The sequence below is a fragment of the Manacus vitellinus genome, unplaced genomic scaffold (genome assembly GCF_001715985.3).
Source record: "Manacus vitellinus isolate BGI_N305 unplaced genomic scaffold, ASM171598v3 scaffold_30_pilon, whole genome shotgun sequence".
In the NCBI taxonomy this organism is placed as follows: domain Eukaryota; kingdom Metazoa; phylum Chordata; class Aves; order Passeriformes; family Pipridae; genus Manacus; species Manacus vitellinus.
In genome coordinates, this window is record NW_021940291.1 from 1,630,207 (window position 1) to 1,649,951 (window position 19,745).

Sequence of the window (19,745 nt, forward strand, 5' to 3'; positions counted from 1 at the left end):
TCTGATGTCTTCAAGCTACCTCTTCATAAAATGTCTGGGATTAGTGGTTGTGAATTCCTGAATCCACCTTGTGCTCAGGAAGGTCACATCACTTGGTTTTCTTGAACAATAAAGTACATGACACTGTACTGTGCTCTGCACATTAGCTGCAGGAACACCCAAGGATTGCAGTGACTCCCATAAAGGGTATTTTAAAATATTATTGGACTCTCTGGTTCAAATTGCCTATGAAATTCCTCAAAGGTAAGGAAATCAACTCTTTAATTAGCTGATTCTGCATGTTGTTTCCCATCCTGGTAAGCAGGTCAAATGTGCATTGATGAATGATTTCTAGAGCATTCTCTGTTTGTGTCCAAAATCCTGAATCCTTGAGTTATCCTTACTAGCCTTATGTAAAAAGGTCAGTCCTTCCCTTGCACAATCTTTCCAGGCTGTCTTCGTAACAAACAAGATGAAAGATCAGTGAATGGAGTGAAAAGAGACAGGCTGCCAAGTCTAACATAAAATACTATACGTCTCTTAAAATGGTCCTTTGGAAGACACAGACTTCCCCTCTCTATTTCTTCCCTAACATCTTTAGTGTCTTCATTAATTTGAAAATTTTGTTCCAGGGGCATCCGTTTTCTGCAGATTTTACGAATGCTGCATGTTGATCGTCAGGGGGGCACGTGGAGGCTGCTGGGATCAGTGGTGTTCATACACAGACAGGTATGAGCAGGTATTGATCAGGCTGAGGAATGACACAGTTGATGCAAATGTCCTTAGATTCAGAATGACATATATACAGACACGCTGATGATGTCAGTTGTACTTAATATAGTTGGTTATACTTTATTTTAACCAAGTATGGTTGTTCTGCCTTGTTCGAGGGGAAAAAAATTCCTAAAATATTCACTGACTTGGGCAGATTTTGACTTGTAGTTGGCTATAACAACAGAAAATGACACTTGGTGAAAACTAGTCTGAATTTTTCTTAAAATATGTATCTAAATTCCGAAGTTGTTTTGAATCTGGCACTGTTTGAAAAAGTTATCCAAGTACTTTTTGGGGACCAGAAGTGGTTTGGTGCTTGTGAAGTGAAGAGGTTGTTCTGACTGCCTGTTGGCAATGTATATGCTGGACCAGGTCATCAGCTGTGCTGTAAATACTTTCAATGTTGAGCTCAGTGGATTTTTGTTAAAAATTGCCCAACCAACAGTCACTGTCAATGTTTATCAATTGCTGAAATTGCCTTCTTCTCTTCCAATTATCTTTTATAACCCATCGGTGTTAGGTAATTTAAGCATCTCAATGATGTCATAATGCCATTATTTTTATTCTCTTTGCAGGAACTGATAACTACTCTCTACATTGGATTTCTGGGTCTGATTTTTTCCTCTTATTTTGTATACCTGGCCGAGAAAGACGCTGTAAATGATTCTGGAGAAACAGAGTTTGGCAGCTATGCAGATGCCCTGTGGTGGGGAGTAGTAAGTATAGCAATTTCATGTGTGCTGAAAGTGGTTAACATTGTCCAGGGTGGAGTAAAATTCAAGCAAGTGTGGAGTAAGAACATCACTTTGAAATGGCTTCTTACTGCTTCAATATGCTTTCTGGTTTTGTAATTCTGTGAAACTATGAAAATACTGTAGATGATCAGGAGTTTCATTTGTGTTTGTAGTCTTATGAGATCCAAAATGATCAAATTATGTATCAAAAATTTAGAAACATGCATTCTATTTTTTATCCTCTCTTCCCTACTATTACAGTGATTACTTCTTGCTACCTTTCTCATGGTAGTGTTCAACTGTCTAAGATGGTAAGAGTCTTCCTAAATCACAGTTGGGGTTTTTCTGGGGGGTAGTGTTTAGGCTTTCTTTTTCCAGTCTTTGTTGTTGTTTGTTTTTTTTTCCCCTAAAACAGATATCTATGTTTTGCAATTTGATCTGTGATGGTAATTCCCAGTTCATTAAGGGACTAATTCCAGAGCAAGAAGCATCTAAGATACTTGGGAAATCCAGTCACAGGACTCTTCTAAAGTGTTTATATTGCTTTGGAAGCCACATAGTATCCTTATTTGGCATTTGCCTGTGCTGTATCCACACACAATCTTGTTTAGAGATTTCTTTGGTTTCTCTGAGGTGCTGCCGCACTTTGGTGTAGATGTATTTTTAGCTCTGCTAATAAAGTTCTGCTTTCTTGATGTTGCTAGTGACAGTTGTCTCTCTGTTTTCATTTATTATGTGTACTCACTATAGTGAGGCAGCTCTATTCTGGGATTATATTTTTGTCAACGTTTTAATTTTGTTTCTTCTGCAATAGTAACAATTCCCTCTTTTTATTTTCTCACATGATACACACATACTGGGTTGGCTGTTTTGTTCTGGGATTTCCTGTCTGTAATTGTTTCCCTTTCCTTTTCATAGTACAGTTCAAAGAAAGGTACTTTCTGGAAGCTGTTTTTCCTTATCATTAGCATTCAAGCAATGACTTGTTTTTATCTGCTTTAATTCTATTACCTTAATAAAACAAACCATCATCATTTTAAGTGCTACAGATCTTTAAAATGCATAGGCATCACTAATGATACCATGTTTGCATTTTCAAAATGTGCTGTTCTTCTAGAGCTTTTTCTGTGTTGCTTTAAATCAAAAGGCATTGTTTTTCTTTATTTTTTTTGTTTAAAATAAGACTATAATAAGTCATATGTACAAGAATGATAGGGCTAACACCTCTGTTTCACTAATAATATATATATATAAGAATATATATTAAGAAATATTTTTAATAAAGTTCTCTGTGTCTGTGCTAATATGGTCTTCTCTCTACAAACAGTACCACTTACTGTTTCAGGATCTATTGATGAGCAAGTCCTGGTGCTGAAATGCATATGTAGCCCTTTTTGAATACAACAGATTTTGTTGTATTGTTTTGCTACTGTGATCTGCTGCAGGATTCTTTCTTCTTGCTGTCTGCCATGGTTAAATACAGGCTTTCTTAGGATCAGAGGACTTAATGTGTAGCACAGGGAAGTGGCTTTCTGTCAAGTAGCTTTTTCAATGCTTTCATGTCATTATGGCATTTTTATTTTCCACTACAGTGGTCAGATGACTCAGTAATTAACAGTGGCAGATGTAGCTGCATTTAAAAACACATGCTGTCATTGGCGTAGCCATTAAAAATTGAGTATGTGACAGACCAGATTGGCTGACTAAAAATACAGTAAAACCTTCCACAGAAGCAGCACGATCTGTCAGGATATTGAAATATTCTCCTTTCAGGGAATTATTGCTCAGTTAGGCATGCCAGTTATTTTTTCTTACTAATTACAGTAAACTTATTTAATCAATAAATTTAATTATCATAATATTCTTTCTCTGTTATAGCTTCTATTGTGTTGCAGCATTCCACTTCAAGTGTGAGACTGCATTCAATGAACACATAGTGTAATTTCTTTAATATTAAAAGTAGAATTTTGTGTCCTTTTCCTGCTCTGATATGTCTCCGCTAACTGCTAAAAAAGATTTAGCAGAACAAAACTGAAATGGATTCGATTCCATCCATATCTGGTGTTTTGATACTGTAATATTCTTCATGCTTTCTGCTAGGAAAGAGCCCTATAAAGTTAGGATAGTGAAGAAGTTAGCCCAGAGAAGTTGTGGATGCCCCATCCCTGGAAGTGCTCAGGTCCAGGTTGGATGGAGCTCTGAACAACAGGTCTAGTGGAAGGCTGGAATTAAGTAGTGTTTAAGGTTCCTTCCAACCCAAACCATTCTAGGATTCTATGCATAACTGGGAGGTCACAAGAAGTTTTCCTAATGAAGGTCTAAACTCATACAAAAGCCTTCTCAAAGTGTTAAATCACAGAAGTTTTGGTTATGTTTTAGCCAGAATTTTCTGAATCGCTCAAACACCAGAAATTCTGGTCACTGGAAAACCTGTCTCAGTCTGTTTTGAAGTGAACATGCGGAAGAGGATAATTCACAGCTCCTGTCTCATAGATGGGTGATCCATCTGGCAACGCAGCTGATCTCACTTCTCTGAAAGTGCACTTGCCTTACCTAGTAGATAATGCTTCAAAAAGTCCTTGTTAGCGTTTTCACAGCCCTTTTCTCACTCTACAGTGTTGCACTTTGTTGTTATCTCGGTGTATGTGTACACGGCTAAACAAGTTCTTTGGGCAGCAGTAATAGAACACGTAATATAGCTGAAATAAACCATATAAAAGGTCTGTGTTACCACAACTAAACTGCATCTGGAATTGTGTATTTTTATATTACTGTGCTTTGCTGACTATAGGCATACCCATAGGGTTCATAACTTCTAATTAAATGTTCGTCATTGTCGTTGTTATTTATAAATCTGTATTGCTTTTCCATTTTCATATGTAAATTGGCCTCCTGGGCTTTATTTGAATTTCCTTGAGAACTCTGGGCTGTAGCTATTCACCAAGTCAGTTATGGGCTTCTTGAAGAAACCTAAGGTTATCTTATGGCATAAAGATTTGTCTATATTATTGCTGGTTTTGAATGCAGTGCAAGTTGTATAAATAATTCTGCCAGTGGCTGCATATCTGCATGTCTTTCAAAAGACAAATTTAGTGTTAGCAAGTAAAATACAAGTAACGCGATACATCTTTCAGCTCCCCAGTGCCAGTATTCAAAATTAGTCTGCTTATGTCATCCTTGGTGTCCAGACTGACAGTCTTAAAGACCTAATATAGAGGGACAATAAAACCATGAATTAATTAAAAACAAAATTAAAAAAGATGCTTTAAAAAAACATTATAATTGCTCTCATTGAATCTATCAGAGACAACTATCTTCAGAGAATGTTACCTGCTCACTGCCTCTGGGGGCTTTGTGGATTTCAGTGTTTTGTTTATGGGTTTTTGTTTTGTTGTTGTTGGGTTTTTCTCACACCTTCCTGAAGCCTCCCCCCTCCTTTAGCATTCATTTCAATCATGCCCAAGACCAAGTGAGAATAGTTGTTCTTTTGATATCCACTGAATGAGTACACAATTTCCAACCTTCACACTGGAACAAACATCCTTCAGGAAAACCATTATGTGGTCCGTGCTAACAGTCTCTTTGATCATGAGCACGGTTTGCCACAAGCAATTATTGAATATAGCCATGCATGGATATTACACTGTGCCTGTTGCTTTGAATTGAATCAAGCAGTTTTCTGCAAGTAACAGCTTTGGTTAAGAATTTCTTGTGCCTTTAATTTTTATAGATTAGAAGATATGCTTTCTCACTAAGGACCAAATTCCACAAAAAATTTACAAGTTTGCTTACTTCTAAACGTGCATAAAACCAATTCTTATTTAGCAAAGCCTATCAGTATGTACTTATTGTAAATTCAAAATCAAAACTAGGGGAAAACTTTGCTGAAAAGTTGCAGGAAATACCACTTGAAACTTCACATGCATAAAACTTTTGCTAAATTAGAAGACATCTAGTTTTATTTATAAAATAGTTGCACATAAGTTTTAAAAATAGCTTCATAAAAGAGATCTTGTGTTATTCAGAACCCTTTTTCCCCCCCTTTTCTTAATTAAAAAAACCATTGAGGACTGTATGCTGACTTCAGTGTTTGACAGAAGTTTTTAATCTCTACGTGGTTTACAGGTCAAGAATACCAACTATAGATCTATTGTATCCTTTTATTTTTTTTAATTATAATTTTTGGAATTACGTGTTTGAGTTTTTATGAGGGAGTTGGTTATTTTAGGAATTGTTGGAGCAGTGATTGAAAGATGAAGATATTTTAAAATGCTTTTTGCATGCCATCTCTTCATTTTGCAGCTGCCTTCTCATCTCTGAGCTTTAACTCCATGAGCAGCTCCAACTACATTTTGTTCTTATTCAATGAAGATCTTTGGGGTAGATGTGGAGAAACCTTTTAAAATTGTTACTTACAAAGTACAGATGTAGATTTTCTTACATCTAGGGAACACTCTTGGAGTTTCTTTTCCTAATTCTCAAATCTTTAAACCTCTATCAAAAGATAACAAGGAGGTAGGAACAAACATTTTATCTAGAATAATACAGAATTAACAGTTGTTTTTCATTTGATGAAACAAAGTATTTCAAAATAGAGATAATTTTCCATGTTGGAATCTAGAAAAAATAATGATAATAAAAGAATTTAGCTTTCATTTAAATTTCAGTAATTAGCACAAGTTGTGCTCCTGTTGAAATGGGTCTTTTGAAAGACTCTTCTTGTTTATCTCTGTGATCTCACAAGTATAGATGTTTAGTTTGGGCCATCTTTTGATTAGGAGATTTAGAGTGATCAATAATTTGTTTGGAACTGGCAATGACTGAAAATGACACCTTGAGGAGGTATTAAACTAAGATCCAAAAGCAATGTTTAGGCAAAACTGAGGATATATTATTAGAGAGACATGACACTGAAGTTAATGTACTCTATTGGTTGTGTTTGCAACTGGATGTGCAGTTCCATTTCATTCCATATCCTAAGTTATTAGAAGTGTTTCAGTGTCCTTCAGATGTGGTTATGTCTCATTCATGTACTTCAGTTGCATCGAAAACGATGGTGTGAGCCTGCAATGATAACTGCATGAAAGTGACTTTGATATTTTAAGGACAAGAAGAATCCAAACATTTCCTTCACATGTTTGTAATTGTAGTGACAAGGAAGTCCTTTTTCCAGCTTTGCATTGCAATTTTAATTCCAGTGTTTCAAAATATTTGTGACCTGTAGAACAGTCTCTTAGCTTGTTCATTTGAAGGATGTAGCTTGTATTTTCTCAGAGTGCTGCAATGCACATAGAGGTGACTGGGATCAGAAAGAAGAATTTCAGTTGTGTGAATCTGTTCTTATCATGAGCATCTTTATGTGTACAAGGAAGAAGAATATTGCCGTTTGGAAAAGAATTCAAAATCCAGAAAGATCAGTAGGGGTTTTTTTAGCTTTATATAGCATACTTCACAGGAAAATAAATGCAGGACATCAATCTGTTTGCACTTGTGCTGCCAGGGTTTCAGCAGCTTGGAAAGTTTGTACATTATATTCAACCTGCATGAATGCAGTTGACTGAATAAGATGTCAAGAAATGGGCTTCTAATGTGTTTGTAACACCTAGGTGTACAGAAGAGCATTCAGACTGTTCTGAAATTTACTGTAGTTCAGTTGAAATGGAGTCGGGGAGCTGGTCAATGTTTCTGGTATATGACTGAATGTTGCTCTTGTATTATTTGCTTTAATCAAGATAGGTATTTTAAGTGGATCAGAAAATTCTGAGTCGTGTCTGGTATGCAGAGCAATATCTATTGCAATTGATTTTGAAGTTGCAGTACTGTAAATTTAGAAATGAAGTAGATAAGGTATTTTCTATTAGGTGACTTTCCCTCATTTGCTTTAATGCTTGGCTTTTTTAATCCTTAACCTTGTGTTTACTTCCTCAGTGCTGTGTTGTCTGCCTTTTTAATATCTCAAAATCATGCATTCTTCTATTTTATAGCTATGTAACTATCCAAAATTTTGCAAGGCACACAGTAAGGATTTCATCAACAGAATATCCTTACTTACCTGATAATTTCCTGTACTCACTTTAGGCTGATATAACCTAGATTAAAATCCCTTCCCCATTCAGTGCAGATGAACATTACTATTTCTTCTTCCTGTGTGGGTTTTTGCTTCATATTCTCTCCTTCAGACTATTGATGCATATTTAATAGGAACAACATTAGTCTTAATACCAAAGTCTGTGATGATGTTCATCTGATCAAAGTTCTAAAATAGTCAGTGGATGAAAATGATTTTGTTCCTAATTAAAACAATTGTTTTACATGTTACTTTTCAATGAAATTTAATGTGTGAGCTCTTGTATCAATTTAATTTCATTATGCCAACATGTTTACTATGCTAGAGTGGAATTTGAGTCAGTGTTTCCATTATAATATCTTATTTTATAATTGTAAAATTAGTATTGTACTCTTTAGGAGGTTATAATCTGGCTCTAAAAAATCATTTAGGGCAGAAACTCGGCATGCAAGGTTTCAGCAGCATGTATTTTGGGGGAAAAGAAAATGGTCTACAATGAATTTGTAGATGGTTTAGAGTTAAGAGGGCAGAGGAAAATGTTAAATTAAATGCACACTTTAATTTGCAACCTAATTTCCAAGATGTTTTTTAAAAACCCTCCTAAACAAACATCACAGGAAATACTTTTTTTGTGTCACTGATGATTCACATAGACCAATTCAGAAGGGATTGGCAGGGGTGTGGTGGCAAAGGGGAGACAATCATTTCTTATATGTATATGAATTATTCTTCAGTTATACTTTAGTCACCTCAAAAGCACCTATTTATTTTTACATTTCTACTTAATTAACATGATTTGAAGACTGTAACACAGAATAGTTGGTAAAATTTTTCAGTTAAAAGGGTTTATAATTTTTTTTCAAAAATGAGGGAATAAACAACGATTTTCTGTAATAATCTTTTCTGTAAGAAGGTCTTGGCAGCCATAACTTTTCCTATAATTATATTTCCTTTTTTTATACTGTATTTTTGAATGTGAAATTGTAATTAGACTTCGGAATTTTTTTTAAACCACCCTCTTATGTAGGTAAGGAGATAACATTGCCCCTTCAGCCCCTCATCAGGACTTAAATTAAAGTGGTATTTTAATAACAATTTTGGGGAATACAAGCAAAGGAACTTGGGTACTTACCTTATTTGAAGTACTTCTGTAGAGTATGAAACAGTTTTGTAAATAAACCATATTTAAAAAACTTGTATTAAAAATTAAAAACCAATTCTTGAATATTTTGAGTATCAGCAACTGGCAATAAACTTGCAATAAACATCACCACCTCAAGCAGCTAAAGCTGCCCCTTTGTCATGTGTTTGGCTGACACATAATGATTTTGCTTAGAGGAGGGTGGACAGTTCAAGTATGGATGGCTTGTTTTGTGTGTTTGAGGTACATCCCAGGTCAAAATTTACATACGCAGGATTTTCCTCTCATCTTCTAGTAGGAATGGAGAATTGTTAAAGTGGGTGACAGCCATACCTTCCCTGAAGTTCTTGTCATGAGCTTTTATTTCCCCAAAGACAAGTTCTGCATCCCTTCACCCCCTAAACAACCATCTTGTTGTTTATATAAATCTGCCCTTCTGTCCTCAAGTAGAGATGTTGCCCTGGGCATTGCCTGCATTTCTGCAGGTGCTGAGTAGTGTGTGTTAGAGCAGACAGGTAGGTGAGCTAGCTGCAGGACAGGGTGGGAATGGCCTGTGTATGTTACTGTGGGACAAACTTCTGTGTCCTGGGCAGCTGGAGACCCATATTGTCAGAAGAAAGTCTGAGCAGCCAGTAATTGAGGTGAGCTTGAGCTTCAACTGCTTTAGAGTGTGGTTTCCCATGCTCTGATCTAGTTAGCCTTCTTCGAAGTCACAGATAAAAATCTCTCCAGTTTCCAAATTCAGAAATAGCTGGTGGAATAGGTGAATTTAAATTGCTCTCAGATGCCAGATGTATCCTTCTGCTTCAAACAAATACATTCTTTCCTTGAGCTCATGCAAATAATTACTCATTAAGCCTTGCTATGCTGCATCACTGTGGTGGTAATCTTTGCTTCAGTGTTTTGAAAGGCAAAACTCAGCAGATGTTTCCTGCATGTGTGCTTTAAATTATCTGTTCTTGCTCTCAGTGTTTTATATGAATTGGTGATTCATGAGACTGTTTTCAGGATCTTTACTACATGGAAATTTTTCAGCTTCTCTTGCTATTTATACTAATATTATCTCTAGAACGCTTGATGTCTGACCCCAGGCATAGTGCATGGTTACAGTATGTGTTTGCTCTTTTTATGCAACAGCCCTGTAATACTTTCAGCAAACATCTCATGCCCATAAACAAAATCACCAGTTCAGAACTGTTGGCAGCCTTTCCCTTAGGAAAGTCTGTGACATGGGCAGGCAGCCTATATCCCAGTAACTTCATATGCTGTACAGTTGCCTCAGCCATGAAGACATAAACTAATGGTTTTACTTTGGAAGATTTTAAACGTGTATCTTGTTGTAATTCAACTTCCTTTATGTTTTTCCAACTGGTATTAGATGGGGAAGCAAACCAGGAAAGAAGAGATACCTTCATTAGTCTCACACAGTGTGTCACTGGGAGAGTTAGGAATGTAGCTAATGTTTCTTTAAAATACATACAAAAGGAAGAGAGAACAACAACCCAAAACTGCCATGTTAATACTTGCTGTAATACTCTCTATATTTCTCTTTGCAGGTGACTGTTACAACTATTGGCTATGGAGATAAAGTGCCTCAGACTTGGATAGGAAAGACCATTGCATCTTGTTTTTCAGTATTTGCAATTTCATTTTTTGCACTACCTGCGGTAGGTTATCTTTCACTTTTGCTGTCAGTTTGGCGTTGACTCATTAGTCATCAGAGGAAACTTTTGTTACTGATTCTTTAACCTTTTGTTTAATCTGATGTCATGAAAGCTTTGTATTAAAATTTTATATTGTATTTGAAATCTATGTGCTTGTAGAAAGTAACTAAGTAAATATGCAGTGTATTTGTATGCAACACTAGGTTTGGGATGTCTTTGAGAAAAAGATGTTTAATTCAAAGTACTGTTTCTGCCCATCTCAGAAGTGTAAAGGAAGTTATTTCTAATTACTTCTAGACTCAGCGACTTGGCGATGTTTTGGCTTTTTAAGGCATTCCCTCATAGTTTACTCAATTGATTAGGTCCAAGGTGAACTGTAGAGTTCTCATACACATCCTCCTTCTAGAAAAGCTGACTAAAAGGTGTCACTGGCAGAGAGACAACAATCAGCAGCTAGGGACACTGATGCAGTTCTTTGCCAAATTAGCATCTGTTCATGACCAAAGTCCCATTTTCAAAAGTGACCTAGAGCTGACCTTTTAAAACTGTTATGGCACTTTGTTTGCACTGAAAACAGGTTCCCAAATACTTTCAAACAAGAAACAAGGCACTTGAGTACCAAGGGTAAATTCACAGTCAGCAAAACCTAAGCTGTGGTTTGAAAACACAAATATTCAGTGCCAAGGGTAGTTAAGGGTATGTTTTTCACTAATTCAGCAATATCCCTGAATTGTGTTTTTAAAATGTTTGTGCCACCTGAAACTTGTGGTTAAAATGATTTTTTTTTCTGCAGGTTTTTCAGTTCAGTGACAAGGACGATTGTGTTTGCAGATATTTGTGTAGTTGTGGTAGAGAAGTAGTGGGGATAGTACAAGGTGGACGAGAATACCTTTACGCCAGTACCTTCACAAAAATTCTTCACAATGTGAAATAATAGCTACTAAAATTCCAGTGGCTTTTTTAAATTAGTTACTTACTTTAAAGGTACATAACCTTTTGCAGAGGAGGATAATTAAGTGTAGTTTTTTAAACTCTCCAGCATCAATTTGCTATTAGAGCGTATGTTTCTCCCCTCCTCATTCTAATATCTTTCACATTTATTTTAGAAGAGAGATCTGGTAAATGAAATTATTTGTATGAAAAATGCCCAAAGCTACTTTTTTTGACTGAAGAGTGGTGGTGGTGTGTTTATTTGTTTGTTTTGGTAGGGTTTTTAAAATCAGACTTGAATGCCAACAAAGGAGTTTTATAAATGATTGTGTGGCAGCCATGCCTTCACAGCCGTGCTTTATGTTTGCCTGTCAGATTTCCCTAATCTTTGTTGAAGCAAAACAACAACAAACACCCCTTTATCAGTGGGATTTTCTTTACTGAATCAAGTTGTTCTTGTGAGTTGGCCCAAGGGGGGAATTTAGGGTTTGAAGATCTGTTGCATGCTGTCTCGTTGCCATTTTAAGTAAGGGGATCTGGCTGAGATCACAGTCAAAAGTAATTGTTGTGGCTAAATGCAACTGGTATGGCTTCTGGATCTAGAAATGATCCTTCATTTCCCAAATATGTGATGTTTGAGCATCATTACCTCTTTGATCTTTACTAAATGAACGTAAGAGGAAGGGCATTTCTTGTTCCTTTCAAAATACTTGATGATTAATACAGTTCTTAGAGGTTGAACCAAGATCCCTGGCTGCTCTGATCCTTCTGCTATATGTAGAAAAAGAATTATGAGTAGGTGTAATCATGTAAGCTGATTTATAGAAGATTTCATTTTTACCTGTGTTAGTAAAACTTGTGTTAAATATGTCTATAACTGTGCAAATGACTACATAAATGACTTGGTCTTTACTTAAATTTGGACTTCATAGCTGCACTACATTTGGAGTCTAGTTCAGGTGGTACACCATCCAAAGCTGTTAGTCCTTGTCCTGAGAGTGAATTAGGTGGGCTTATGTCAAACTCACTGAAGTTCTGACCATTTTGAAATATGCATTTTCCTCTTCTTCATCCTCTCTCCTCCCCTCCCACCATGGATTAACATATGGAAATAGAAATTACCATACCACATGACCTGAATCATGCCATACCAAAGCTTACTTTCTCATAAAAATGAAGTTAAGCACATCAGGTTGATATTTTTCCCTATTCTGTTATTCCCCTTCACAAGCATTTGTGAGGCTTTTAGAGGGTATGAAATATAATTTCTGCTTCCTCTTTAGGAGCTGAATCCAACAGGCTTTGCATCAGAGCATGGTAGCATTCACTGTTCGTTTCAACAAGTAATAATAACTGAGTCTAAAAACTTTGCTGTATTAAGTCATTTCCTCTAAATAATTAGTTGGATTTTATGATGCTGAATAGAAGTTTATTAATACAACAAAATTTGGCAAGCTTATGTGTGGTTCTTTCCTACCCTTAAAAAAATAAAATAAAAAAAAGTGTGTTTTCTTTCCACAGGGAATTCTTGGTTCAGGCTTTGCCCTAAAGGTACAACAGAAACAAAGACAGAAACATTTCAACCGTCAAATTCCAGCTGCTGCCTCACTCATACAGGTACTGAGTTCCTGCATATTGCATACAGTCATTTCTTTCCATTTATAATACTTTTTTTCCCCCAAACCGTTGGCACTTTTTCCATGCCTGATTCCCATTAAAAACTGTACAGGAGTTACAGATGCAAGTTTTGGAAATCCAGCCTTTAATGTAAACTAATGAGCAAAAAAATACACTTCCAAATTAGTGCAAACTGTTTAATTCAGGTGGTTAAAATCAAAACTGAAGGTTACCCAGTAATTATTAAACAATTTACCTGGGGACAAAGTTATGAATTATCATGCTTGTGGTAGTGAAAAAACAGAAAGGAGACTTCGTGTAAAACTGTACTTTTAAGAAGTTGCTGCTTGTAAAGACAAATGTCAAATATGTTTCGGTTTCCTTGGGACAAATAAATTCTTAAAAATCTCAAATTTAGGAGAAATAAGTGAGAATGGTAAATAGGAAGTCTTGTTTGGACTTTTCAGCTCCAGGATAGGTGGCTGAGAACCACTGGGATTCTGCAAAATCAACCTTTTCACGTAGGATAACTTACAGGCAGGAAAATATTGATCCCGCTGTTATAAATGCAGGTGCAGTTCAGTGTCAGTATGCTCAATGAGATTTTATCCTTTAGTTCCTTGGAGCCAGCATTGCACCCTGTAGAAGTATTAATATTATTTCATTCTAGGTTTTTCTAATCTTTTCCTCCCTCTGCTCAGTATCTGCATATAGCTTTAGAAGCACAGAGATCAAATTTAAAAGAAAACTAGATGTACACCTAAGCCATACCATTTTTGCATTCTCATATGACTTATTTTTCTGGCTTCATGAGTCAGTGTGGATTTCCAGGTCATGATCTTTATGGAAACAGTAGCTAACTGTAAAGTTTATGCTTTAAACTAAACAGTTCCAGAGTTAATGTGAAAAAGACTCTGGTTATAGCCAGAGATTAGCCAAAAATTGTGAGACTCGTATCGTATGGTTTTATAAAGAATGGATTTTTTTAGTGTTCCCACTGATTCTTTTGGGAAATCGACACCGAATTATTGGGAAACCTGAGACTTCATGTCCAGAATGTTGTACTTGCCTCCATCAGAAATGTTAAGGAGGAGTAGAGGACAGACAATGACTTGCTGACTACCTGCTCTTAATAGTAGTAATTATGATTTAATCATAGTCTTGAATTTCTGAAAGCCCAATGTAATAAATGTTCTACAAATAACTTTTAAAAAGATTATTCTTGAACCAAGATGTTTACAAAATAAGTACAAGATGAGAACATCTCAGATGAGTGATTTTCTTTCCCTGTATTCCTTCTTGTTTTCTTCTAGAGGCCAGTTGTTTCTTCCAGTGTCCTATTAACCATGGAGGGAATTATATGGTGATTGTCTGATCCTTTACTTTCCAGCTGCTCTCTGTTTTCCTCTGTCATTCTACCCTACTTTGTTTCTTTCATCTGGCATTTTCTGGCCTTTCCTCCTCAAGATTTTGTTTGTGTATACGTGTCCTTTTTTTATGTAGTGTGCAAGTGGGGATCTGCCTTTTTAATTTGGAGAGTAACTGTTATTCAACTCAGATATGTTTAGACATTTAAGAAAGAATACAGTAGTGTTTTGTCTCGTGTTGTTCTTGTTTCCTAGCTCGGCTTTTCCTCCTTTTTGTCTTAGAATGTGGTACTTTAATCATTGTGGCTGGCAAGAGAGAGGATTGGTTTTGGGTTTTGGTTCCTAGTTAGCCACTGGTACTATTCCATTGTGCCATCAGGTTCATTTCTTCATATGAATACAGCCCTACTGATCACATCACAATTCCTTTTTTTTTCCTGGAAGTACTCTTGTGAGGCATGGAAAAACAATTCTTGTTTCTTTCTGAGTAAGAGCCTGAAACACAGAATGCAATAGGTAAAATGCTGGAAGTCAGGTAGGGAAACTGGGGCAGAGTAAGAAGTTGAATCCAGTCTAGAGTTCTCTCTCGTTATTTGTTTGTTGCTAATGAGAACAAAATTGCACTTGAAAAGACTGATCTTTCTTTCCGGTTTGCCCAGTTCTAACTGTGTGGTTTGTGTTTACTAAATAAGGGTTCTAAACCATGCTGAGTTTATGTTTCCAGTGGGCAAATTCAAGAATAAAAATAAACAAAGAATGGCTAACGTGATATTTGGAAATTACTGTGTTGTACAATGAGGTACTAATGTGATTGATTAATTATTCCATTGCTTAAAACATTTGTTCTAGACTGCATGGAGATGCTACGCTGCAGAAAACCCAGACTCTTCTACATGGAAAATATACATTCGAAAACCTGCCAGGAATTACCATTTGCTGTCACCCAGTCCAAAACCAAAGAAATCGGTGATGGTATGAGTAACTAATGTTTCCTATTAGAGTAATTAAAAAATTTTAAATTAGATTGAATTTGCTCTAGAGACTATTTGTTTTGTTTGTGTTACAGATTATTATGTGGTTTCAAATTTTTATTTACATTTCGGTTTTTACAGTTTCGGTATATAGACATCAGAAACTATAAGTTAATTTGCTTCAGTTCCCCAAACTTGACTTTTTTAATGGATCTGTGGGTTTGGAAAAGAGTAATAATGACCTAACTGAGGCTCATCGATCAGTAACTTACTGTTATTATTTGGAAAACTATAAGGAAAGGGAAAAAAAAAAAAGTCATTCAAACGGATTCCGTAAGTTAAAATTTTGTTTAAAAAACAGCAACAAAAAAAACTTCATCAGAATCTTTAGATTAAGTAATACTCTGTCCTCTCTGTTGTAAAAGTATTGCACAGTAATCTCAAGATGGAAGGGGAGGATGTTGTGCAGAAATCTTCCCTTGTATTTCCAAGGGTCATCTGAGTTCAGTAGCAATATATCCATTTGCTTTTTGCTGAGGGTATGATTTATTGCATCCATAAAATGGTAAAGATATTCTAGAATAGTTTGATTTATATGAACTGCTGCAGAACTAGCAGATTTTTTTTTTTTTATTGCAGGCAAGGGATTTGGTAATGACAGTGTGAAGAATTCTAGTTTTAGCAGGATGAGGGGGCCAACATAATGAGAAACACAGTATAGCATAATGAAAATGTAATTGGTCAGGACCTCTTTTAATTGGTTATAACTCATTGGGGACTGCATTGTTATTGAAGACGTTACTGAAGAGACAACTAAATGTAGCTTGGTTTGAGTAATTTAATGTATGTGGGTTTTTTAGGTTAAAAAGAAGAAATTTAAGTTAGACAAGGACAATGGGCCTTCTTCTCCAGATAGGATGTTGACTATACCACACATCACTTACGACCATGTGGCGGAGGACAGGAAACCTCATTTCAATTTTGAAGCGTATGAAAATTCTGGTAAGGAGTTCCATTATAAAATGCCAGTAATTGTAATGGCTTCTATTATTAGATTTACACACAGGTCCTTTTTAATATCTGTAGGGGAGAGGGACAGAACAAGCTCTTGTCATTCTAAAGGAAGAATACTTTGCTTTTTGATTTTGATTGCTGGCTTGTCTGGATGAGATTTAACCATCAGTTTAATGAGCATGCTCCACTGCAGACAAACCAAATCATTTGTCATTTCTGCCTGCCAGAAGAGCTACTGACTCTGGGGCTGGTGCACACATTCCCCAGTTCTGCAACTGATTGAAACTACAGAGATTAGCTGTTAGCCTTTCCATGTGAAATTTACCCAGGATGTGTTAGTACTGTGTTTGTACCTGAACCAAAAAGGACTGACATGTCTTGGCTGCACTGAACATAGCCTGCTACATGAAACCATCATGTGCTCCTGCCATCTGCTCAGTGGAGTAGGCTGTGAATCAACTTTTGAAAGCAGAAGTACTTAAGATAAATGTCGATCCATCTGTATTAAGTGTCACTGTACACTGTACCATTGTACAGTGTGAGGAAAAAAGAAAAAACTTTGATAATCATCTTATAATTAACAGCTTATTTATATTTCTTTTTGCTCTAATGAACTTCCAAGTTAAGTCTGAATTTACAATGTGGCTTTTTTACAAATGTACCTTTATTAGAAGTTTTTAATGTGTATTGCTCAAATTTTGGCAACAAGATTAAGGTTTAATTTTTAAGATGTGTTTTATTGACTGCAGATACCTTAAGTACTTATGTTTTTTTTCTGCTCAAACATTTGACTGACCTGATTAAATTTAATGACCTTCAAAATAAGATAACGGTGTGGGCTGGCATGAGGCATATTTTAATTCCAGCAGAAAGTCTCACTTTCCATGTACTTTTGTGGTGTGCTTCTCTTACGTTTTCCTGCATCATCCATACTTTTCCACTCTTTCTTGACCTCTGTTAAGGCATGATTGCAAATTTCGTCTCGTGGTAGAAATGTTAAAAGGTGGACAAGTACTGAGCTGAGTGTGTCTCAGAATTTGAGTACAGACACCTTTCTTCAAAACAATCAAATGAAAGCACCTTACAAATGCTTAGATTCCACCTTTTATCATTAAATTTCTAAGCTGATTAAGGAGAATATGATTTGCTGGCAGCCTACTACTGCCATTTCAAAAATCAGCTCTATAGCTTTCAGTAGAAGGATTTTCTGTAATTTCTTCTGACGCTTATCTTTTTTCTTTTTTATCTGCATTCTACTCTCTAAACTGTTACAAGTATACAGGACAAACAGGAATGTTAAAATTGCTTGGTAAGTTGAGGAAAATAATTCTATTTATGGCATGCCAGCTTATGACAGTGTAATGTTTGCAGTGCTTTTCATGTGTGTCTAGTGCCATATAGTTTCTAAAAACTCTTCTGCAGCCAAGGAGATCGTAGACAGACAAAAATGTACATTCTAACGCTTGTAATCACAATTGTACCCACAGTTTCATTACAAAGAGAAAAGTGAGCACTCATTTATATAAATAGGTGATCTCTAGTGGGTTCCTTATACTTGAGAAAAATTGCTCATGTATATATAAACAATAAAAAAGCCAATTTGCCTATAAATAAAGTATAATTTACCAGTAGTTAGCTGAGCATATAGATGAGAATTAATTTTTAAATAAATAGATTAGGTGGAAGAAAGCTTTCAGATTTGAGCCCCAATGCTGTGCATTCTGAAGTACATGCTGTAAAAATGTGCTGTAGATATTTGTGAACAAATGGGGACCCATAAATTAAATAATTTATTTTACTGTTTGTCTGGATTCTGTGATCACTTAAGCAGCCATGTAGTCGTGTGATGTTTCTAATGTGCTTACTTAGGCACTTTCTTAACAATTGAGTGTTCCCCAGAGATTGTAGGACTGGAGCTAGGCCTGGGCAAAAGACCTCTGTGATTTAGTGAGAGTGCTGTGAGCCACCTGTAAGTTTTCTGCTCTGAATCCAATAGATTCAGAGGACAATAGAGGCTTCTTTTCGGTGATCAGGTGCAAGGATGCTCAGGCTTAGATCAAATTGTCTGAAAATACAAGGTTCAGTTTCTCCTCTGAACCCACATGGGACACAGGTGCAAATAAGGTGGTAAAACAGCGAAAACAAACTGAACCTCCTTAACTCCCCCTGATTTGCCCATTTTCCAGTTTCCACTCTTCTCCTGTGTTCCAAGAGGTGCATCTCTGTTGGGGGTGAGCATGGTGGAACAAAATCAGGAGAGCAACAAGAGACACCAAGTCACCTGTTTTACATGAACAAGAAATTCTTTCATCTTGGAGAAATATCAGAGGAGCTTTGCCAACCATCATAGGTTCAGTTCGTATTTCCTAACCAGGCAGCCTGAACTCAGTGGACCTGAGAGATTACCTAACACTGTTCTCACAGCAACTCAAAGAAATAAAGAGGAGAGAGTGTAATTGTACTTACTATCAATAAGGTTACCTACACAGAAAACAGAAGCTGCCAAATCAAAAGTTCAGAAAAAAAAAATTAGGAAGTACAAGAATACAAGGCTGCTCATTCAGCTTTAATTTTAATTCAGAAAGACTAGTCACATATCCATATGCTACTTTCTCATATTCAGTAAACTTATGGACTGCCCACTTATACTTCAGTTTTCACATTCCTGAATCCTGCATCTGGCATCCCTGTCAGTATCCTTGGGCAACCAAAGATTTCCAGCTTTCTCCCAGCTTTATCAGTTCAGCAAAGACCCAAGAGCATGCTGTTGTGGTTTAAGAATGGTACTCCCCAATGTAGTACTTGCACTGAGACTCTCCAAACCCCTGAAATCTGGCCAGAAGATAGCTGCACTGTGAACAGTAGGAACCAGAGCAAGAGAGGTCTGACCTGTATGAGGCTGGACACTAAGAAAAGTCAGGAAGAAAGGGGCAAACATAGATTGCTTTCCTCAAAATGGAACTGGGATGTAGGGAGGAATGTCTTGCAGTAGGTGACACTGTTGTAAAGAATGGGTTTGGAGAGGCAATGATGCCTCCCCAGTGGCAATTTAATATTCTGCTAATGTGCACTCTAGTAAAGTTTCATAGAAACTCTTTTCCACAGTTTTTTTTTTGTGTCAGGTAGAACATACCGTATTTTATGTATGTCTCCATCTCCTCAGCTGCCTGTCTGGAGCTTTTTTCTTTTTTTTTTTTTTTTTTTCCCCTCTTCTATCTCTGTTTCATGTGCATCTTTACTCTGACTCAGATTGTCAGCGCTCCTGGCCATCCTTTTCCGCAGACCAGCAGTCTTCCAGTGCTCCTTCCTCTCCAGGTAAAGCTCATAATATTTCATTGTTTCATCATGTTCCATCAGTCCATCACCTTTGTTAATTACTAAATCTTTGCAATGCTCTGTCTGGAGTTGTCTACTGTGGCACGGAAAATATAGAACTGTTTTTCAGAAAAAGGCATGGGCATTTCAGTAGAATTTTACGTTTGGAAGT

At 36.4% G+C, this 19,745-nt stretch overlaps 1 protein-coding gene across 1 annotated transcript in view; it reads left to right on the top strand.

The window, feature by feature from the left end:
- KCNQ1 (potassium voltage-gated channel subfamily Q member 1) overlaps positions 1-19,745 on the top strand; it is a 340,508-nt gene that overhangs the window by 87,873 nt on the left and 232,890 nt on the right. Inside the window, exons 5-11 of the mRNA XM_029961027.1 lie at positions 612-708; positions 1,329-1,469; positions 10,252-10,362; positions 12,811-12,906; positions 15,123-15,245; positions 16,105-16,246; positions 19,508-19,573. Of these exons, the coding sequence (XP_029816887.1) occupies positions 612-708; positions 1,329-1,469; positions 10,252-10,362; positions 12,811-12,906; positions 15,123-15,245; positions 16,105-16,246; positions 19,508-19,573 (776 nt within the window). The remainder of the gene's footprint in view (positions 1-611; positions 709-1,328; positions 1,470-10,251; positions 10,363-12,810; positions 12,907-15,122; positions 15,246-16,104; positions 16,247-19,507; positions 19,574-19,745) is intronic.